This window comes from Protomyctophum bolini (assembly GCF_963924005.1).
Source record: "Protomyctophum bolini genome assembly, chromosome: 11".
In the NCBI taxonomy this organism is placed as follows: Eukaryota; Metazoa; Chordata; class Actinopteri; order Myctophiformes; family Myctophidae; genus Protomyctophum; species Protomyctophum bolini.
Genome location: NC_137872.1, coordinates 43,007,033 through 43,031,454, shown reverse-complemented (window position 1 = coordinate 43,031,454; position 24,422 = coordinate 43,007,033). Strand labels below are relative to the sequence as shown.

Below are 24,422 nucleotides of genomic sequence, written 5' to 3'. Positions count from 1 at the left end.
CAGGCGATACGGCATGTTTACTGGAAGAGCCACTCCTGCCAGCAGGAACAAAGCAAACCTGGCAACCCTCACAGATCAAGTGTTTTCCTGACTGCGTTGGAGGACCCGGCCACCTGGCGTGCACACGCACACACGCACTAATCCGAACAGGTGTCTCTGACAGCAAACTAAAATAAGTTTACTCAAGTACTGTACTTAAAGCTGTAACTTTCCTCTTCTACCTGATTCGAACCCGGTGTCCTGCGCCAGCGCTGAAATGTGTCAGCCAATAGAGCCTCATGCCTGCATGCTCGCTCAGGGGATGAATTGAATCTCGACCTGTCAGGTCAAAGGTCGTGTCAGATCCTGTGTGATGACCTGATTGTCTACGAACGAAATGTCTCAATAGAAGAGCAGGGGGACAAACTACAACATCTCCAATTGTATCATTTATATTGCGTTAACTTACTCTACCAGAGATTGTTAAGCTTTAATGTTTGTCTTTCAACGATGCTCGTTTAAGCAAACACCTCATAGACAATAAAGAGAAATGTAATGTTTGACTAAAACAAACATTAGCACCCGTTGCTTAAACAAACAGTATGTTGTAATTGATGTCGTAAGATGATAAGAGCGCCGCTCACTTCACACGGGTGTGATTTTATAAGTTATATTGTATTAACATGTACTCTACCATTTGTATTGACATACTATGGAAAATAGCAGATCTCCAAGCTTGTATCACGGCATGACACATTGTGAGTTTTTTAAACAAAATTGTGTCACAGAGAAGTGCTGCATAATGAGAATCAGTGTTGTTTTTGTCGACAAAAACTAAGACGACAAATGTTCGTCGTAAATATATTGACAATTTGGTCAACAAATAAAAACTAGACTAGTGTAAGTCATTTTACACTTGGTTGCATGCTGAAAATAGCAGATCTACAAGCTCACAACGCGTCGCAGCACGATGCGTTGTGAGCTTGTAGATCGGCTATTTTCAGCAACTGAAAGTATAGTCGACTATGATATTCAGTCGACTAAAACTAGACTAACAGTAAACCATTCCAGGTGACTAAAATATGACTAAAACTAAATGAAGTTCCATTCCAAAGACTACGACTAAACTAAAACAGAAATGTGCTGCCAAAAACAACACTGATGAGAATAGGCTACTTTTTTGCTTTTGGTAGGCTACTCCAATTATACAGTAGGCTATATTTAAATGCCAATACTTTTAGTCCTTTCACTCAAATAACATTTTTGCGTATTTGTCTCAAACAACAGCATGTTGGCTGCCGTAACCGTGTGGCCAAGCCTTCGCTCATAAAAAAATAAATAATAATAAACTAAATTAAACAAGATCACGTTGTTCTGGTTGGATTTATAAATGTTTAAACTCCAGGAACAACGACAACAACAACAGTGTGTGAGGAATGACGAGATCCACCTGAAAGTCATCACACACTAATGACTCTTTGATCCACGGACCGTTCAGTCATGACAGAGTTGTACTCGAGACAAGTCTCTTCTTCTCATGCTGCTCTGGGTCTCTATAGTGCAGTGCATGGTTCTCAACCTGTGGGCCGCAAACACTTGAGATATTCAAGTGGGCCCTTCATCGCATGCATGCTCCGTGTCTATTTGGGTCCATTTTAACCCCTATTTGGGCGGAAACCCCTGTTGGTGTTTCAAGCATTATGTTATACTTTAGCTATTGAAAAATAGCAGATCTACAAGCTCGTAGCGCGCCACAGAGTGGCGCCCTACGAGCTTGTATAGGTCTGCTATTTTTTTTTTATTGTAAAAATGTGGTGTAAATCATTGAATATATATTTCAGAGCGAACATTTTTAACAAAAATATTTCCTTCCGGGGGGTCCCTGGAACTACATATTTTGAGATGGGGGTCCGTGGCCCAACGGAGATAATTCTGGGGGTCCTTGACATGAAAAAGGTTGAGCGCCACTGACATAGAAACATAGAATTTTCAGAAAAATGTTAGGATTTAGAAGCCTTCTTTTTTTTATCGACCTCAGTCCAAAACCTACGTCTGGTAAAACAAGAAGTAAATTATTGTATTAGGCCTGTATCGTTTTTGTCAGGCAGAAATCTCGTATCTCCCACAATGGGCAAGACCTATACACTGTACTCTAATGTAACGGAAATGCTTTGGCCATATCTCTGCTATAGCTCAAGGACGGACCTCTGCATCCACTTATTAAAATTGGGTGCAATAGAGCGTCTGCAGTCCCGCCCCCCTACCAGGGCCCAGGAAATGATTCTCAGGTCATTTTCCTCATAGACTTCTCAGAAAGTATTTATTTAAAGACGTTTACGCCCGCGGACAAAGCCAACTCTTGTCATGACAAATCATGACAACCAACATTTTTTTCCGGGCTGAACAAATAATTAGGAAGAAGAAGAAAACGGCAGGTTACAACACTTTTTTTGTTGTTTTTCTTCTTTGTTTTTATAATATATTTTTTATCCCACGATTTTGTAACCCATTTTTCACCCCTGTGTCAATCATCTAATGTGATCCTGGGCTCTACACACCCTCCACCAACCTAGTCCCCATATATGGGGGACAAGGGGAGAGCAACGGACTTGAACTCATGCTTCCTTCATGCCTGAGTGTCCGAGTTGCTCCTTTACACCTGACAGGGGGGAGTTTCCCTGGTTGGACGTAGCGCGTGGAAGGAACACGTTATTCCAACCAGTTCCTTTCCCCTCCATCAGGCGCCCCAGCTGGCCAGGGGGAGGCAGTTTAGTGACCAGGATTACTGCATGTTTTTTGTGAGGGTACCTTAGGGGACACGGGGAGAACATGCAAACTCCACACAGAAAGGCCCTTTCGCCAACCCCACCTCGGGTATGGGCACTGATGACGCGGAGGAGGAAACACGCCGCCAGCACCCACAGCGTCCCGAGCGGGAATCGAACCCAAGACCTTCTAGCTGTGAGGCGGTTTTTCTTCTTTGTAATTATTTGTTTGGTCCAAAATATTGTGTTTGTTTTCATGATTTGTCATGACTCGAGTTGCCTTTGTCCGCGGCGTAACCGTCTTTAAATAAATACTTTTTTGAAATGTCTTTGAGGAAAAATGCATTGGGAATCATTTCCTGGGCCTGGCGTCGTCATGACAGGGGGCGGGACTGCGACGCTCTATTCTTAGGATTTATAGAACGGCGGTGGTTCAGGGGTAGAGTGGCCGGGTGGTAACTGCAAGGTTGCCAGTTCGAACCCTGTGGGCTCTCCCAGAGTTAGTGTCGGAGTGTCCTTGAGCAAGACTCTGAGCAAGACCCTTCCGATGTGCAGTGTGGTGCCTTGCATGGTTTCCGCTGCCATCGGTGTATGAATATGGGTGAATGTAATGCACAATCTATGTAAAAGCGCCTTGGATATAGGCGCTAGATATAAATCCACCATTTACCATTTATTATTTAGAACCACTGTTATTTTAACAGCGGTTCTAAAAAAAAAAGTAATAAATCTTGAAAGTGTTTTTTCATTTTGAATAATGTTGAATTTATATTTAACACAAATCTTCTCTTCTGGACAAAAAGAACATTAGAATGTGCATAGAATTGGCCTCGGGTCTTAATTAATGGGAAATAAAAAAACAGGGGTGGTGATTCATGTAGAGATATTGTATAGTGACTATAACAGTGTGTGGATACAGTTTCATGATTTGAATGAACATTTTAATAGAAATTGCATATATGCAATCATTATCATAATGGCATTTACACACACATGTGCACACTGCACACACACATCACGCACGCAACCCACTTACATTACATTTTGTGCTTCAGTTCTGGCCTGGGTTCTCTCTCTCTCTCTCTCTCTCTCTCTCTCTCTCTCCATTTTTAGCAGGCAGCTGCACACGATAACTACTGGAGGAACTGTAATGCATGTCATTACTACAGAGAGAGAGAGAGAGAGAGAGAGAGAGAGAGAGAGAGAGAGAGAGAGATACAGAGAGAGAGAGAGAGAGAGAGACAGAGAGACAGAGACAGAGAGACAGAGAGACAGAGACAGAGAGAGAGACAGAGAGACAGAGAGAGAGAGAGAGAGAGAGAGAGAGAGAGAGAGAGACAGAGACAGAGACAGAGACATAGACACAGAGACAGAGACAGAGAGACAGTCAGACAGACAGACACACACACACACACACACACACACACACACACACACACACACACACACACACACACACACACAGGGAGATAGGAAGGGCAATTCTAAGGTCCTAATGTTACCTTGTAGCGGTGATTTGAGGAGGTTTTTGTCATTCACACAATCTCTCGTGGGAGACGTTTCAAAGAGGAGGTGCATCGCCGGGCCCAGCATGCAGGCCCTCATCATCACAGCTGGGATTTACAAATCACACACAGCTGGCCATGCACGACGCATGCAGCTCGCTGCGTGGGGGCCATTAATAGGCCCGATGTGAAGTAGTCTATCCCTCCACCATCCCTTCATCTCCTTTTGGGTCATATCGCTGTTGTACGGAATTGAATGTTTAGAAAATCTATTGAAAATAGCCGATCTACAAGGCCGCAACGCATTGTGAGCTTGTAGATCGGCTATTTTCAATAGATTTTCTAAACATTTTTAACTTGTGAAATGTGACATTCTGCAATATGAATACCTCTACTTTTAGTACATTTTGATGCAGATACTTTTGTACGTTTACTCAAGTACATTTTCAATTCCGTACTTGAACAAGTAACGAAGTACTTCTAAAGTGCAGTATTGGTACTTTTTCCACCACTGGTGATGAGTGACGTTATTACAATACGACGCATACAATTGGGGTGGTTGTATTGTGTATTCTGCTCTTATTGGAGACATTTAGGTCGTGTAGGGTGACTGCACGACCTTTGACCTGCAAGGTCAGGCATGCTCCATTAGCGCAAAGGTAAAACGGTAAAAGAAAGTTACATAATAGTGCAGCTTTAACAAAGAGCTTGTCACTGAATAAAACTACTCTGCATCATTTGGAACACACATTCTTTATTGTTGTCCACCCGACAGCAATGCGCTGGAATAAAGTACTGCTCTCTCCCCCTCTCTCTCTCTCTCTCTCTCTCTCTCTCTCTCTCTCTCTCTCTCTCTCTCTCTCTCTCTTGTACCCTTTATGAGTGTCTCTCTCTCTCTGAGCCAGGTTCTGCCGTAGAGACTCATAGGTCCAAAGTATTGGTCTCTCTCTCTCTCTCTCTCTCTCTGTGATGAGTGGTGCTCCCCCCCTCTCTCTCCCTCTCTCTCTCTGAGTGGTGCTCTCTCTCTCATTCCCAGCATGATGAGTGGTATAATTAAGTAGATTGGTCAGGAGGAGGCCTTCTACAGGCTGCTCCCCAACTCATTACCAGATGTTTGGAGGTCACTGCAGTGCGCACACGCACGCACACACGCACGTGCGTGAACGCAGTTTGCATTACTATACTCGTGAGGACCATAGATATAAGAAAGCTAGATGGCTCACCCCCTGCGCTCTGGCTAAATTACCTCGGGGCAGCATAACATTGTGTCTATGGGGGGCATGTGCTTTTAAATAACCATAACTTGCTCAATTTTCAACCGGTTTTCAAACGGTTTGGTTTGTTATAAACGTCCGCATACTCATTATGCTTTTATACGACGTTCATGTAAAAAAAATAAAAAATAAGCAGATAAGCGTCCCGAATCATAGCCACGTTTGTTTGTAATAAACCAACCCGTTTGTAAATCCGTCAAGATTTGAGTTATGACTGTTTTTGTTTGAGCTGCCATTGAACACATACCGTAGCCTACTGTATAGTCCCGAAGCAAGATGGCCGCCGAGTGAACTACGTCAGAGACTCCGCCTTGAGCCGTCTAGCCTACATCCACACTTTTCCTGGGCTGTGTGTGCTCCAGTTCCTGTCGATTTGATCCAATGAAAGCCAATGAAACTGGTCAGATGACCAATGATATCCAATTAAATCAACAGGAACCGGAGCACACACAGCCCAGGAGAAGTGTGGATATCTATGGTGTGGTGAGGACATCACCACATTTTTAGGATGGCCATTTTGAACCCTAGCCCTAAAGCCAAAAAGTTATCACAGTGGGCGACACGTTGTGAACTTATACCCTAAACTTAAACTCTAGTCGAAAATGTACAATTCAATCGATCTAACCTGAATATTTATATTCTATAATTGTATAGTTCTAACCTGTATATTTATCATATCATTCTAACCTGAATATCTTCCTTAATTGTAGCTAAGCCAAACGATAACGCAAACATTTCTCTTGTGAGGTCCAGGGAAATAGTCCTTCAAAATAAATTCTACAAGCCTTGTTAGGAAATTTGGTGCGCACGCATGCACGCACGCATGCACACACACACACACACACACACACACACACTGAAGCACATTGTACAGCATAGAGGTGGAAGGAGCAAGACATGGAGATACAGTGACCAGATTTGACTGAGAGCCTGCCATCGCGCAAATTCCAGCAGGAGAAAAACTTTTTTTCTTTTTTTCAAAAATGAGATTATAGCACATACGTCTGAAATAAATGTCAGAGCTGAAATGGACATGTAAATATGAAATAATGTACGGTAGCTAGGTGTAATGTTAGAGACCACAGAACTTGTGAACCTTTTCAAGCCTGTTTTCTCAGCTCGCTGTTTCTCTGGAAGACATTACTCTATAAGCCATATCTCCAAAACTGGTGGGTCAAACTGAACCAATATGTCAATTTGAAGCTATGATTCCCTGCTTTCATATGACATGAAAAAAATGTGTGTGGACAGTGTGTGGACAGGGTGGACAGTGTGTGGACAGTGTGTGGACAGTGTGTGGACAGTGTGAGGACATTGTGTGGACAGTGTGTGACAGTGTGTGGACAGTGTGTGGACAGTGTGTGGACAGGGTGGACAGTGTGTGGACAGTGTGTGGACAGTGTGTGGACAATGTGAGGACATTGTGTGGACAGTGTGTGACAGTGTGTGGACAGTGTGTGTACAGTGTGTGTACATTGTGTGGACAGTGTGTGTACATTGTGTGGACATTGTGTGTACATTGTGTGTACATACATTGTGTGGACAGTGTGTGTACATACATTGTGTGGACAGTGTGTTTACATTGTGTGTACATACATTGTGTGGACAGTGTGTGGACATTGTGTGGACAGTGTGCCATGTCCTCCAAGCTGTAATTCATCTCAAATTGAGAGGGAAAGGATTGCCACAGGCGGAAGAAAAAAGAGAAAATCCTAAAAAAAGAACAAACACCACAAACAAAGCAACAGCAATAACACTGCAGTAGATTTTTCTTTCTTTCTTTCTTTCCTTCCAGGCCTTGATTAAACACAGCAGACCAAAAACAATGAGCTGAGAACAGGAGGGCCGATATGGGTCTGACAGGACGACCGATATGGGTCTGACAGGACGACCGATATGGGTCTGGGTAGCGTTCAGTTCTTTGGCCAGCAGTGGTGTCAAATTCATACAGCCATGTAAACACTACAGCAGGGCCATCGGTTACCAACCTTTAATGCTTTAGATACCCCCTTCTTGACACACACACACACACACACACACACACACACACGCACGCACACGCACACACACAGAGTATACTACAAATAGCACAAAGAACAATGTCTAGATCAGTGAGCTCAATTAAGATGCACCGCAATGCGACACTTTATGAGGTTGTAGATTTTTTTTTTGCCCAATAAAACACATTGTTGAATATTTTGGAACTAGGCAAGTTGTGATTTTGATTTAATGCAACATGTTGGGACTATATCTTCAAACAAGACAAGTCCACATTCATTCATACCAGCTCTGACGGTGTGGAGAAAAAAAAAAGATACTGTTCCAAAAATGTGAAATCTTTTTTGAGGTTCCAGCTAGGGGTGTCGTCAGCTAAAGCCACTTTAACCCTGTGTTATAATTCTGTATACATTGCAAAGCGTCGTGAGATTGTGGATTGTGTGGACCTATACTATTTTTGGAAATATTTGGACCAAAATTGTTTGTGTGTGTGTGTGTGTGTGTGTGTGTGGTGTGTGGTGTTGGTGGGGGGGGGCAACACATGTAGAGGTCCTTAAAGGACAACTTTAGTTCTTTTTCAACCAAGGTTCATGTTTTAGGTTATTAGAGAAAGTAAAAGATGAGTGTTATTTTCTTCATTTTCTGCTTTCTCTCGTTTTAGGGATTTTAGCTGTTTTCGTGCATGGGGCTAAATATGTATTGTTTCTTTTTTACAAAGTTTTATAGCGATTTTTTTTTAATTATTATTTACCTCTAGTCCTACTAGATCCCAGGAAATTACATCTGGCCACAAAAGATCACAGGATGTTACAGGAGGTTCAAGTAGACATGTCAGTTTGTCACCCCCTTCACGTTCAGTAGAATCTGTGATGTTTTGTGGCCAGATGTCATTTCCTGGGGTCTAGTAGGACAAATAATAAATAAATAAACCGCTAATAAAATTGTGTATTTAGCATGTTCAAATGCCCCCCCCCCCCCCCCCCACCCCCCCCCCCCCCCCCCCCCCCCTGTCAAAAACGGCTAAAATCCCTAAAACGAAAGAAAGCAGCAAATGAAGAAAAACACTCATCTTTTACTTTCTCTAATAAAAAACCTAAAACATGAACCTTGGTTGAAAAAAAAAAAACTTTGTCCTTTTAACATGAAAAGGTTTGGGAACCACCGCTATAACAAAGGAAACCTATATTATTCTGATGTGAGCATTTATGTGGTGTAAAAAAACAAAAACAAAAACAACGATACATTTTTTTGACCTCCGTTTTTCTGGACTGTGGGTGTTTTTCCAGCTAAACAAGTTGTAATCTCTATAATACAGTACGTGACAAATTGCTCATGCAAGGATTATAGCCGTGTATAATATCGCTAAATATTCTGTAAGTGCTGAAGTCTAAACGCAAACATACACACATTGCTGACCGGAAGAAAAAAAAAAAAAAAAAAAGTAAGAGAAACAAACCAACGAAAGGAAATAAATCAAAAGAAACTCCAATGCACCAAAATAATAATTCATCTCATAAACCCATCTGTGAGTCGGTCTCAGCCCTGCTATTGAAAAATAGCAGATCTACAAGCTCATAGCGGCTGCACCGAGTGCCGCGCTACGAGCTTGTAGAACTGCTGTTTTGAAAAATCGTCCCTGGAACAACATATTTCGAGATGGGAGGGGGTCGGCGGCCAATTACATAATAATTCTGGGGTCCTTGACAGACATTGTTTGAGAACCACTGACACATAGAAACATAGGGGGCTTTTTTTCCCAGAAACTGTCAGGATTAGAAGACATTTTGTAGAATCGTTCCCAGGGTCAAAATTGGTTTTAAATAACGAAGGGGGAGCTCCGACCTCATCTCGTGTCCATGAAAAAGAAAAAGGGCCCATGAGGCCGTGCCGTGCACTAAAACGTCGAGATATGCACACATAATTTGATTATTCTCACACAAACATTCCATTGTGAGAGCATGTGGGACGACTTCTATGATGTTCAGTGAATCAATCCTCCACAAGTCTCGTGTTGAACCCTTTGCGTGAATCCAGTCCAGTCCAGTCGCCCCCCTCCCCTCCTTTACCCCCCCCCCACCACCCCGACCCCCCCGACCCCTTCCCATGACCACGTTGGAAGTGCGCCAAGTTTACAGCGTGAGAGGCAGCGCACAGGCACAAAACCTGAAGTCCTTGTTTGAGGAGCAGCAGAATGGAGATGATTGTCCATTGTCCTCCAGCAGGAAAAAAAGAAAAAAAGTATTTTTCTTTCTTTATATATTAGAAGAAGAAGAAGAAGAAGAAAAGAAAAAAGCTCTATAGGTTATTCCCGTCAGCAGCAGAGCATTATGGGTAAATGCCCCCACCCCCCCACCGTGGAGAGGAGTCACACGACAATCACTTCCGAATGTCCGAATACATTCTGGTGAGGCAGGGGGGGTAGCCGCGCCACGCTTCACCGCGCCACACCACACCACACCACGCCAAACAATCAAATGGCTCTTTTCCCACTTCTAAAAAGCACAATGCATTGCTCCTCCTTCAGGCCAGTGTTGATTTCCAACAGCAAACATTTCTTTCGTTTCAGTCACAGTCTTTTGAATACATTTTTTTCATTTACTTTCAGTCTATATTTTAGTCATCTGCATGTTTTAGTTTTAGACTTTTAGACTAGGGATATATTGTTTCCGTTTACATTGTAACCCGTAAACCACCCCTGAAGGCGGAGATAATGTCATACCAAAAAAAAGAAACTCAAAGGAACTTGAGGGAAGCGAAAAAATTGCAAATGTGCATTACGTTATGAGCAGCTTGTAGATTTGCTATTTTATCACAAAACATTTCATAAGCATATATACGAACGGAAAAAGAAACGCAAGCCACAGCGACAGCAGGTTCACTTAGAAGTTCTCATCATATAGCGAAAAGAGCCTCTCAAATCCTCCTTCAAAGATGGCGATGGCGAAACGGGTAAGCCGTTGAGCGACATCCCCCACCCCCCCACACACACACACACACACAACACACACACACACATCCTCCGCCGGCCTCAGTCAGTCAGTCAGTCACTCACTCACACACACACACTCACTTCACGACTGTTTCCGGAAGGTGAAAATGTCCCGGGCCTTGGAGGCCTTATTCTTTCCCACGGGCGGAGGTGTGGCGGAGGAGGTGGGTGGTGGCGCGGCGGGGTTGGGGGAGGGCGAGGGGGGGGTGGGCGAGGGCGAGGAGGGCGAGGAGGCGGGCTGCGGGGTGGAGGTGCCTCCATAGGGGCAGCTCTGGGAGTCGGCGTGCTCGCCCGAGCACTCCACGGTGGGGATGTAGCGGCTGTCCCACATGCCCGGCCCGCACAGCGGCACAGGTCGTGGAGGCTGCAGGGGATCCTGGGGTAGCAGGCGGAACTGGTACAGCAGGCTGCGCGCCTATATATGGCAGGAAAACACAAACAAAAAGGAAGATTTTATTTTTCATGTTTATCGATTTTTTCCTTTTTTGAGTGGTGCAACCACTCCTACAACCAGGAATGTTCGTGAGCCTGTGTATACCTGTATCATGTATCAGTGGTCATGAGCACGAGTATGTGACTTATTAATACCAGTAGGTGGCGCCAGAAACAGAGAGAGGGGTATTGCTGTGCCTGCTGCCTGCTAATGAGAGAGAGAGAGAGAGAGAGAGAGAGAGAGAGAGAGAGAGAGAGAGAGAGAGAGAGAGAGAGAGAGAGAGAGAGAGAGAGAGAGAGAGGTGGGGGGGGGGGAATTGCACCACTCAGTTCACCACAGGTGTGATTTTTTTTGGAAAAAACAAAAAATAAAATATAAAGATTTTAAAAAAATAGCAGATCTACAAGCTCGTGGCGCGGCACCGAGTAGGTCTGCTATTTTTGAAAAGTCGTGAAAATGCGGCACAGATCTTTGAATAATTATATTCTCTCAGAGCGAACGGTTTTTAACTGTGTGTCAGGAACACACACGAAAACGAAAAGGCAGAATTGCATTTTTTGCAGTTTTATTTTTTCCTGTTTATTGATTTTCCTTTTTTTGGGGGGAAAAAACTAAACAAAAACAAAAAAGCACAGATGTTATAGATTGATAAAAAAGAGAAAACTTAAGTGTTAAATGAAAAAGAAAGAAAGAAGAAAACGTCTATGAAGGGGTAACCTTTCAAAAGCAGAAACGCTCAAAGAACGACATATTTTCAGATGGGGGTTGGCGGCCAAATACATCATTCTTGGGGGTTCCTTGACATGAAATATTGAGCACCGACTGATCTAGAAACAAAGGCATTTCAGAAAACTGTCAGGATTTAGAAGACTTTCTTTTCTCCAATTTTGACGTCAGGTCTAATAAATAGGTTAAAACTGGTGGCGTTGTTCTAATCTAGACTATAGTCTGGCTCCGGTGGTGTCACCGATACTTGACCAGACCAGACCAAACCAGACCAGACCAAACCAAACCAAACCAAACCAAACCAAACCAAACCACAAACCATACCAAACCAGGCATGCCGCCCGCGTCCGAAACGGTTGAGGAATGACAGAGTTACCGTGTGGGGGTCCCTCTACTGTACTGTACTGTCACTGTACTGTACTGGCACACCCAAAATCATATACAGTTAATATGTGCGTGTGTGTGTGTGTTAGGTTGCGCACAGGTGGTGAAAAACAACCATGGTGTTTTCGTGCTCAGACCCAGCCAGCCAGCCAGCCACACACATACACACATAGCTCTGTAAGAGAGTGGTTGCACTTCTAGTTACTGTCACCATAAATGCAAAGCAGCAAATAGTGCCGACGCAGGTTTTAAGATAATAGGTCACACAACGGGCACAAAGTCACTGATGCGTTATACGACCTCTGGAGTATTAACCCATTGTGGGCGAGAACCCGTTTTGGTGTTAGCATTACGTTGTGCTTTAGCTATTGAAAAATAGCAGATCTACAAGCTCATAGAGCTTGTATAGGTCTGCTATTTTTGAAAAATCGAAGAACGACTGACAGAGAAACACAGCTGTCATTTTCAAACAGACATTTTTAGAATCTGATCTCAGGTCAGAATGGGTTAAGCTCGTCTGCTCCGCCGAACCACTCATGTATGCAAAATGTCAGGCGCACAACCCCGTCGCAAAACAGAATTACACATGCAAAACCCAGTCACAACAGCAGCAGCAGCAGCAGCATGCCAACACCAGGAGCACCACCGCACTGCTTCACTGTACCTGGCTGACACATGGCAATGCATAAACATGAGGAAGTGCATGTATATACACACGCACGCATACGCTATGCTATTCTCGTGGGGGGGGACATATCACATCAACATTAGAAAGGGATGAGGATTTCATGAATGCCATTTTCTTCAACCCTTAAGGGAGTATATAGTTCACCCAAACTTTGACCGGCACCGCAAACACAGCCGGTCCGTCGAATTTGGAATGGAATGCGACAAAAACTAAAGAATCTCCATGAATTTGCACGCACGCACGCAGGCAGGCAGGTGCACACACACACACACACACACAGCTCATAAATGTGGGCACGGCAGGGCAGCAACCATTCAGCATCTCAGGCCGCTGTGAGGCTACAGTCTATCAAGCAGTAGTAGCCGGAGAGTGAGTGAGTGAGAGAGAGAGAGAGAGAGAGAGAGAGAGAGAGAGAGAGAGAGAGAGCACTGCGCTACACTGACTCACAATGAATGATGGTAATGTCGACTCACATCACCATAACGCATTATGGCCTGTTTGGTGGAGACCTTGTAAGTCCACAAAATAAACATTTTTACGGAAATGGTCAAAAATAACCCATGTTTATTATGTAGTCACAAGCTCTTGTTAAATGACTATTTAATGAATTCAAGGCTTCACGGGGAGTGCAATTGATAGAAATCATCTCTCTAATTGATAGAAAATAGCCTACTGTACGTACCTTTTTCGGTTGAACTACTCTTTAAATACATGTCTTGGTTCAACGTTTGTAAAACCCACAGACCCACTTTCATTTGTAAACAATACAAACATAAAATAGCAGATCTTTACCCTATTGGCCTGACAATAAGACGTTTTTTACTTTTTTCCAATGGAAATATATCCCCAAAAAACGGGGTCGAATTATAATCGGGGACTAGACTATTTGACATTCAATGTTCTTTTTCCACAAATTAGTTTTGAAAAACGAGTTTCCAACATGCCAAAACAAACCAACAACTACAACTCACTTACTGACATCATCTTACAAACATTCAGTCCAGTGTTCATTTCGTCGACTAAAACCAAGATGAAAAATGTTCGTCGACTACCTTTTTCCACCGACGAAAACTAAATGAAAACTAAGCCATGGTGACTAAAACTGAGACTAAATATACTGACAATTTCTTCAACAAATAAAAACTAGACTAAAATGTTATAAGAAGGGACTATAGTGGACAAAAGATCTAGTATAAGTTATTTTACAATTAGTTGCATGCTGAAAATAGACGGTCTACAAGCTCACAACAGCATCAATGCACGACGGCATCAAGGCCCGCAAAAATACATTTTGTTTGACTAAATCAACTGTAGATTTAGTCGACTAAAATCTCATGACATTTAAGTCGACTAAAAACTAGACTAACAACAACATTCCAGGTGATGTCTAAAACTAAATTAAAACTATTCAAGAGACTATGACTAAAGCTAAACTAAACTAAAATGTGCTGCCTAAACAACACTGATTCAGTCACAGTGCGTGCTTTGGCAATGTAAACGTATGTTTTCTCATGCCAATAAAGCCCTTTGAATTGAATTGAATTGCGTGCCATCTACAGTACACAAGGCAGAGATACAGGCAGCATACAAGTCCTCAGTCCTGTATTCTAAATTTGACTAATGAACACATGTGTTAGCAATAAACTATATGTACAGTCATCATTATGCAGAGTGTCCCTTTTTTTAATTTGTCAAAAATGATGCCAATAGATACTGTGTGTAGATCTACCAAGCTAACGCATTGTGAGTTACAGTAGTTGGATGGGATATTTTTTGGAAAAGCTGTAGTACAAACTATAGGGCTTAATTGGTATTGGTATGTTTTGTGATGATCTAAATCTGCCAAAATTACTCAATTACACTGTAGGCATTTAGCAGACGCTCTTAATCCAGAGTGACTTACAATAAGCAAGAACAAAAAAGCATGGCAATACATCACATTCATAAAAAGTAGTTACTGTATGTGTAAGCTAAGAACGTAACAGTGGAATATCTATAATATCTATAATATATTATATATATAATTAAACTATACATACTATACTATACATATTATGAAGTGTTATGACTACATACAATGCAATTCTAGTCTGTCTATGCTGTCTATACGTAACATGCTATAAGTCTGTATAAAATGTTATCCAAGTCTACATAAAGTGCTATCTATAGGGTAAGTGCTACGGGCCATGATGGAGTTTGAAAAGGTGGGTTTTCAGACTACAGCGGAAGCTTGGGAGTCAATAATAGCTGCATATAGCCTAATTATGATCAAATAATGTTAGTGGAGCAAAATGCATGATATTTTGAGATGTATAGTAGAGATGTAATAGTGGTGGAATGCTCAGGGAGCATTTTTAGGGGTCAAAGAGCATCTTGAGCATCTTGCTCAGAGACACTTCGACACATTGCCGAGTCCTGGAATCGAACCTGTGACCTCTGGGTTCCCAAGGTGGGCTCTCTCTAACCATTCAGCCATATTATGGCCTCACGTGACTATACATCAAAATGGAATGTATTACAGTATAAGCCTTTGCATATGTGCGTGTGTGTGTGTGTGTGTGTGTGTGTGTGTGTGTGCGTGTGTGTGTGCTTTAGGGTATTAGGCAACTAGTCGACTAGTAAATCCACTAGTCGACCTTGTTGGTAGACTACTAGTTGACTAGTTCCCCGATTTTGTGTAGGCCTCAAGATCAGGTAGATTATAGTCACCAATGTTCACAGTTTTTCAATGTACAGCTTTTACATAATAGGTATAGTTAAACGTCTAGTCGACTAGTTGCGAATGCAGTGAGCACTTACTATGAGACCTAGCAGATCATGTCTGTCTGTCTGTCCGTGTGTCTGTCCCGCTATCCAAATATGGAGTGTGTTGCATCAGCAATCACTCAGCTCCATATATGGGCACAAAAGGGGCCAGGTCCACTCAGCTCCATATATGGGCACAAAAGGGGCCAGGTCCACTCAGCTCCATATATGGGCACCAGTGGTGGAAAATAACGAAGTACAATTATTTCGTTACTGTACTTAAGTACACGTTTTGAGAATTTGTACTTTTATTTACTATTTTTATTTTTCTGTGTTTTTACTTTTACTTCGTTACATTTACAAGTCAAAAATCGTACTTTTTATCCGCTACATTAAAATTGGACACCTTTCGTTACTCGCTACACATTTCCACGCGAAATATGCGCAATCTCCGCATTTTCCACATAAAGTTTATAAAGTCATCGCCTCACTCATTCGTTCACATTCACACAGAAGCATGGTGGTGCGGTGCGTTGAAAAAGCTGGACAAGAAGCGCCCGTCTCTCTCTCTCTCTCTCTCTCTGGTGCAGTGAATAAATAACAGCGAGCCGCGCTGTGTGTGTGTGTGTGTGTGTGTGTGTGTGTGTGTGTCTGACGTGCGCTGCATCTGCTGGTTATTGCAGTTCTGTTTTCGTCACATTATGTGACGAAAACAGAACTGCAATAGCAGCAGATGCAGCGCATGTGTATGGGACTCACATACACATCTTAACGTCAGGAACGTTACACGACTCACCCATCCAGGTGATTGCAATAATAATCACTGTAGGCCGTCTTTACCGTGCATTGCATGTAAACGTCTGTCGAACGGGATGGTCGTTAAAGTTGATATCGGTTTCAACTTTATCCCCCAATAATGAAATCCACATTTGTGCATAGGCCTATAGCCTACTGTAGGCTTTTTTTACTCTATTTAGAAGACATTTTCAAGCTCTTGCTAATGAAATGATCGATTATTTTTATGGAGAAATCATTTACATGCATCTCAATGGGAGACAGTTTGCCCTGCAAAGTGGAGTGGGTGGGGCTTAATTAGTGAAGGGCTAATTATAATGCGTGAATTTTAAGCAATTATAATGTCTGTTTTGCAAATTGCAATGGCTCTCCCCATTCTCCCCTAAATCTGAAATATATTTTTGTGTGAGCTTGCTTGCACCCTGAGTTGTTTGTAATGTTTGTAATGATAATGAGTGGCCAGTTTAGTTTCTAGTGTTTATCCCAACACAAACATTAAATGCCATTGATAATGAATGGCCAGTTTCAAGACGAGTGTTGAAATAAAGCCACTTTTGGACTTCATTTCTTTGTAGGCATTTTGAAAAGCATGTTGTACTTTTTACTTGTACTTTTTACTTGTACTTTGTAATTTTTACTTTTATACTTAAGTACATTTTTACACCGGGTACTTTTTGTACTTAAGTACATTTAATTTGAGGTACTTTTATACTTTTACTTAAGTAACTTTCTTAATGGGTACTTTGTACTTTTACTTAAGTAATTTTCAAGTAGAGAATCAGTACTTCTACTTAAGTAAAATATTTTTGTACTTTTTCCACCACTGATGGGCACAAAAGGGGCCAGGTCCACATATACAGTAACAGCGGGACAGACTGCGTTCGCTTCCCGCGTTTGCGCGTCTTACTGGTAAACTAGGTCAACTAGTAAAAAATAAGTGAGTGAGTGAGTGAGTGAGTGAGTGTGTGTGTGTGCGTGTGTGTGTGCGTGTGTGTGTCCGTGCGCGCGGTCACCTTTCGCAGCACCAGCTCTCCGTTCATGTGCATGGAGAGGTTGCTGAAGTGCAGCAGCATCTGGTCGGTGGCCAGCTGCTGCTCCGTGACGTCGTCGCCGTAGAGGACCATGATGGCTACGCACAGGAAGAGATGGAAGTAGTCTGTCTGTGGGGGGGGGGGGGGGGGGGGAGAGAGAGAGGGGGGAGAGAGAGAGGGGGGAGAGAGAGAGAGATCAGTCAGGAACCCAATTTGACCTGAGATCAGATTCTTCACACATGGTTACATGGTAGCAGGAAACCATGCAAGGCACCAACCAGGCAGCAGGAAACCATGCAAGGCACCAACCAGCACATGAGGAGCAATTAAGGGTTCAGTGTCTTGCTCAAGGACACTTCGACACTATAACTCTGGGGGGAGCCCCGGTTTGAACTGGCAACCTTGCGGTTACCATCCAGCCATACATTAACCACTTCAACCCCTATACATTTTGGCCCTTTGAAAATAGCCGATCTACAAGCTCACAGTGCGTCGCAAAGTTCTGCTATTTCCAAAAGCTTCTGTACACAGTTTGAACTCGTGAAATGGGACATTCTGCAATACGAGCACTTTTACTTTTAGTGCTTTAAGTACATTTTGATGCCGATAGTTTTGTACTTTAACTCAAGTACATTTTCAATTCCGCACACTTTTACTTGTAACGAAGTACTTCTAAATTGCAGTATTGGTACTTTTACTTAAGTAAAACAATTGAGTACTTTTCCCACCGCTGTTCCATTGTATGTCTGTTGTAGCAGAGTACGGCTCACATCCTCATGCAGGAATTCCCTTTAGTCTTAATTTGTAGGTTAAGATGTTGGCTTTCCACACAGGAGACCGGTGGTCGGAATCCCGGGGCGTTGCATTATGTACGTATTACTGATGAATGGAAACAAGCCCCGTGCATGCAGGGCTTTTTGTGTTATGCTTTCAGCATACAAGCTTTGACACTACTGTAAAAAACGGAATCAATCAATCAATCAATCAATCAATCAATCAATCAATCGCCAGCCGTTTGGTACTGAACAATATGTCCTGTAGTTCAAGCCGCCAAAACATTTCCCCATGAAAGAACAGCTGTGGAATTTTCAAACGAAAAAAAAAAAAAAAAGTAAACAATCTGGAATGAAAGTGCAACAATCTTCTCCGAATACAACTGAAGAATGTAATGGGAAATCCCACACCAGCACCACCACCACCATGCACCACAAGTCACGTCTCCTCCTCAAATAATGGAACATATTTTATTATATCACCCATTCTTGAGATAAGGGACAAAACCTTTTTCAAACTGGATTTTTTTTTTTTTAAGATACATTCAAATCAAATAGATGTATTTGTAGACACAGGTCTCAACTACCAATCTTGAGAAGGAACAGGTTTTTCGCATAACATTTCTTTCTAAAATGGGACATTTATGCACTTAATACCTGATTCATGTCAACTCCGTCAGACACACTAAAATCCCTTTTAATTGAATTTTATCATTTCAACAATAATATAAAGTCCTCAGTTATCTTATAATGGCTTTCAGTAATCAAGTTAAGTAATACAAATCTTTTAATATTATTTAGTTCCAATATCACACTATTATGAAATATCCAATTTCTCAAAACCGTCATTTCAACCTTTATTTTCAATATTATAACATGAAAACCATGTAAAAAAAAAAAAAAATCATCATTACGTATCATTTCAGTTGGTGTTTCAATACATAAGCACAAAAGATTTGACAGCAAATTTTCTATTTCTTTGGAAATTAACAAAAACATCACGGGACGAACGTCTGACGGAGTTGACGAACATCTGACGGAGTTGACAAGTTTAACTGATTTAGGTTCTAGACCACCTAGGATCTTGATTCTGGTGACTAATCCCACATTTTCAAGGATGAGGAATACAGTGGTACTATTTAGATTTGCCCTGTGAACATGGCAGCCATTTTTCAAAATGGCCGCCAACTTTCTGTTATTTCCCAATAACTCAAGTTCTACACCACCTAGGATCTTGATTCTGGTGACTAATCATACATTTTCAAGGATGTGGGATACATTGGTACTATTTAGATTTGTCCTGTGACCATGGTAGACATTTTTCAAAATGGCCGCCAACTTTCTGTTATTTCCCAATAACTCAAGTTCTACACCACCTAGGATCTTGATTCTGGTGACTAATCATACATTTTCAAGGGTGAGGAATACAGTTGTACTATTTAGATTTATCCTGTGACCATGGATGGTAGACATTTTCAAAAATGGTGGACCTGCTATTATTTTACCAATTTACTCAGGGAATATTATCAGAATAATATAAAATCTGTGAATACATTTCTTACCAAGAATTTTCTTCACCAATGTTTGTAAAGGTGTCTACTAACATATCCCACATTGGTTTCTATTTGACCACCCTAGGGGCATGTTTGACAGCTGCTGAAAGTTGGGTACCATCAACAACCAATATAAGGCTAAATGTTCTAAATTTCATTATGCTTTAAGTAGCATGTGGCATGTCAAACTAGGGGCTTTTCATGATTCTGGATCCATTCCAAGCATTAGTTTTGCACAAAAAACACTACGTTGGCTAAAAACGGCCATAGCCATCATCACAGATGTGATGAGGTCAGCACATGTCGGCACCTTTGGGCAAGTGGCTATGGCCAAACTAGGGGGTCTATGGCCAAACTAGGGGTCAAACTCCTTGGGCTAAATTCGGTGAGGTGAACAGTGAGCAGTGAACAGTGAGGGAAAGACTGAAGACAGAAGATTTGGCTTCAGGACCATCAGGCAGGATGTGCAGACACTGAAGGCATCAGTGTCTTTCTCTGTGTCCCCAGCATGTCAACCAAAGCAATGTTACCAAATCAAAGGAGCCTTCACCTCATGTCACCTGGGGCTGGGTGAGCAATCGTATCCTGTATCTAAACTCACAACTAAATACAGACACTTGGCCAGACTGCCGTTTGAAAGGGTCAAACCCCTCATTCTGATTGGGGAAGACCACCCCACCTAATCACACCAACCGAAGAAGTGAGGTTGGGGCCTCCAGGTGGGCCAGCAGCCATCTGCACAAGACTGGGCTGGACCCTGCAGGAAAGCAATCTCCAGCCAAGACAATGTAAGTTGACTATAACAGAGCCCCAGAACACAGAGCTCAGGAGAAGGATGGAGAAACACTGGCAGGAGGCCACCAAGATACAATGCCCCAGATACCCAGAGTGTGCCACCACTGGCAGTAAGGAGATCAACTGCTGCAGCAAAGATGTCATGAAAGGCAAGTCTCCACCAAAAAAAACCCTGAACCTAATCGGGGTGTCAAGAGACCAAAGTTTCTCCCCCACAGTTCCCTGCAGTGGCCAGTGAAGTCAAACTGTGCATCTGTACCTGAAAGGGGCAAGTCAAAGGCCAGAAAGCCCACCTCCTTTTAATGTCCTGTCAGTAGAAACTCAACCTGCACCTGAAATAAGCCCTTACCTCTCCCAGAGAAAGTTCATCCTTGAAAATGTAATGATTAGTCGCCAGAATCAAGATCCTTGGTGGTCTAAAACTTGAGTTATTGGTAAAATAACAGCAGGTTGGTGGTCATTTTGAAAAACAATGGCTGCCATGGTCACAGGACAAATCTAAATAGTACCACTGTATTTCTCATCTTTTAAAATGTATGATTAGTCGCCAAAATCAAGATCCTAGGTGGTCTAAAACTTGAGTTATTGTAAAATAACAGCAGGTGGCGGCCATTTTGAAAACAAAATGGCTGCTATGGTCACAGGACAAATCTAAATATTACCAATGTACCCCACATCCTTGAAAATGTATGATTAGTCACCAGAATCAAGATCCTAGGTGGTGTAGAACTTGAGTTATTGTAAAATAACAGCAGGTGGCGGCCATTTTGAAAAATGGCTGCCATGGTCACAGGGAAAGTCTAAATTGTACCACTGTATCCCTCATCCTTGAAAATGAGGTCTTAGTCACCAGAATCAAGATCCTAGGTGGTGTAGAACTTGAGTTATTGTAAAATAACATCAGGTGGCGGCTCTTTTGTAATATGGCTGCCATGGTCACCACGAGACAAATCTGTGATGGCCCCATAGCCAAAAATGTTCCTTAAGGCATGCTCTAACTGTGTGCCAAATTAGAATACTGCCCATTATTCAAAAACAATAATTTTATTGTTTTAGGAACACTTTTGTCAACTCCGTCAGATACACGTCAACTCCGTCAGACACAAAATCTGACGGAGTTGACGTCTGACGGAGTTGACAAAATGGCATTTGTTTTCATCTTAACCCTCTTTAGTACAATGTAGCCATTTTGTTTTTGCTTAATTTTGTTAGCTAAACCTAACCCCTAAACTAAAATAATAAACATTATTTTGGAATTCTTAACAAAGATCATAATAATGTCCTGACGGAGTTGACATGTAAAAGCTGTGACCACATTGTTATCAACATTGTTTGTTTAAAATATCAAACAATTGAATGCTTGTCAGACCAGGTACTCCACTGTTGCAACAAATATAAATGGGACTTGGAAAAGGAGTCTTCAGGCTAAATCTGTCGACAATATTTTCTGATTAATTTAAGACTTTTAAAAAAACCTGACGGAGTTGACGGAGACGTGGGACGAACATTTGATATGAGATATTTAATAGAAAATATAAATTAAAATTAACTGTGTATATTATTTGCTATGTTGTTGACAATCTACTTTAATTTAGTATGTATATTTATGTGATTGTGACAGTATTAGACACTTTTTTGGCAGTTTGAAATTGTGGCCACTTGCTGGGGACAGGCTAAATACAGGCCTTTTTGGGTACAGGGCCTGCTTTTAACTAATTCAGATGGAATATGAAAACAATTATAATGAAATTAAGGGCATAATAATACACAACTGTATTACACTTAACTTTGCAAGTGCTTTTATTTTTATGAATTAATTTATTTTTTACATAAAATAAGGCTCTTATGTGTGGGACATGTTTTTTCCACTTTTGTCCCTCATCTCAAGAATGAGTGATATGTTGTGTCTGTTATTTCTGTCCAGTTCTCAGCCAGAGCCCAGAAGAGAGATGCGCTTGATTTTTTCCACTGCACATTCTAACATGAATCGATCAGGTTTCTGACTCTCCCTCCCTGGCCTCGTAAAGAGCTCAGAGACCATATCCTAGACACTGTTGAAGGACTTTCATCTTCTTTCTTTCCAGTCAAGTCAGTTCCCTGCCAGCAGCGTTCACTCTCTCTTTTCTCTCCCTAGGCCTGACTCACACCTTCACAACGGACTGACGTACGCTTGTCGTATGAGATGTGTATAGCTGACGCAAGCTCGCTCGCAATGCATTTCCAATGGGAGTCACATGGTTTGACACAACATTTGCGCTGTGTGGCCGGGGGGGAGGGGGCCAGTCGAAACACAGCCGAAAGCCGTACAACACAAATGTTGTGTCAAACCACGTGACTTCCATTGGAAATGCATTTGGGGCAAGATGTATCACACCCTTTGTATATACATCTAGCATGCATCAATGTTGTGTGCTAGATCGAAAGGTGTGAGTCGGGCCTTACTTGGGATTCCCTCGAAAGGAAAAAAATCCTCCTGAGGGAATTCTCCATTTCTTTGTTTCTCTGCCAGTTCATTGTTTTTTGGGAGGAGATCCAGTTTGCAACGGAGGACAGTAAACTTACTTAAGTACAACTCTGTGTACATTATTTTAACTTTACTTCCATTTGTAATACTTTAAACTTCTACTCCACTACTGTACATCTCGATTTCAAAAGGCAAACATTGTACTGATTTACTCAACTAAAATAATGTGAAAACATTACTTAGTTACTTTACAGCTTTAGATCATTATTACGAAAACATGCATAAGGCCATACAGTATATGCTTTGGGTATTTGAAAATGATCCAAACGACAATAAATTGTTGTGCTATTTTCGAAGGATTCTGACAAAGTTAGAAAGTGAAATGGAACCTTCTGCAATAATTATCAGTACTTTTACCGTTGGAACTTGAAGTATATTTTGATGCCAATACTTTAGTAATTTCACTCAAGTTAAAAGGACCACTTTTCAACATATCTTCATATAATTGGTCCTCACAAATGTTCATGATAAAATACCACAATTTTTGTTCTACTTAGTCTGTGTCTCATAGGAGGGCTGTGGTAAGTTCAGAAACCCATCCACTAGTGACATCATCGTTAAGCAGATTTTTCGGGAGTCGGGAGAACGATGGCTTCCATTATCGCATTGCAGACTAGAAACCCTGCGGTTTCTCTTAGCTTGGATTCCCCATCGATGTTGTCACTGGTGGACTTGTTTCTGAGCTGCCCAAAGCCTTCCTATGAGACACATTTTTATCATGAAGACATTAGTGAGGACCAATTATATGAAGGTAGGTTGAAAAGTGGTGAAGTGGTCCTTTAAACATTTTTGAGCAAAGGACTTTTGCAGAGTATTTCCACATCATGGTATTATTTGCCACTTATCCTTCCACCATGCAACTGGCAGTGTGTGTGTGTGTGTGTGTGTGGAATGTGGATGTGTTCAACTCCACACACATACACATCTCTACGTGTCTCTCATCTCCTCACGTCATTCTCCTCCACTGCTGCTTGGCTATAGCCTCGGAAACACAGACATTTTTATTATTTCCAGGGAGAAAAAAAAGTCTGGGACCGAACGAGTCCACTTCAATTCTATAGCCTATTAGTATCGCAACGCGAGGCTACTTCAATTCGGCATTGAATACTACTTCAATTCGCAAACGTCGAATACGCTCTGCTGATTTCTGAACGTCTGCACCTTTGTTAAATTGCGCTCCCACACGCACACCCGTATACACACACACACACACACACACACACACACACACACAACCCTCTCTCTCTCTCTGTCGCTCTATTAGTCTCATGTCGTGCAGCTGCGTCTATACCGTCTCCGTCGGATTAGATGGAAACCTTTGCATGATCAAAACCTATTTTTTACAAAAAAAGAAAGAACCTTTGTTTCCGATTGAACAAGCTCTGGTTAGTAGCTTATACGTTTTATTCGTTAGGACATTAATTAAATCCTTGCACAGACTTATACTATACTTTTGTGCAACACT

The 24,422-nt window shown here is 42.0% G+C and overlaps 1 protein-coding gene across 1 annotated transcript in view; it reads right to left on the bottom strand.

Moving 5' to 3' along the window:
• Window positions 1–10,592: 10,592 nt before the first annotated feature.
• LOC308323899 (TBC1 domain family member 16-like) overlaps window positions 10,593–24,422 on the bottom strand; it is a gene marked incomplete at its 3' end in the record, with an annotated part of 192,426 nt that continues 178,596 nt past the window's right edge. The window contains 4 exon segments of the mRNA XM_080775763.1: window positions 10,593–10,858; window positions 10,861–10,891; window positions 10,893–10,925; window positions 17,295–17,441. Coding sequence (XP_080631889.1) covers window positions 10,593–10,858; window positions 10,861–10,891; window positions 10,893–10,925; window positions 17,295–17,441 — 477 coding nt within the window.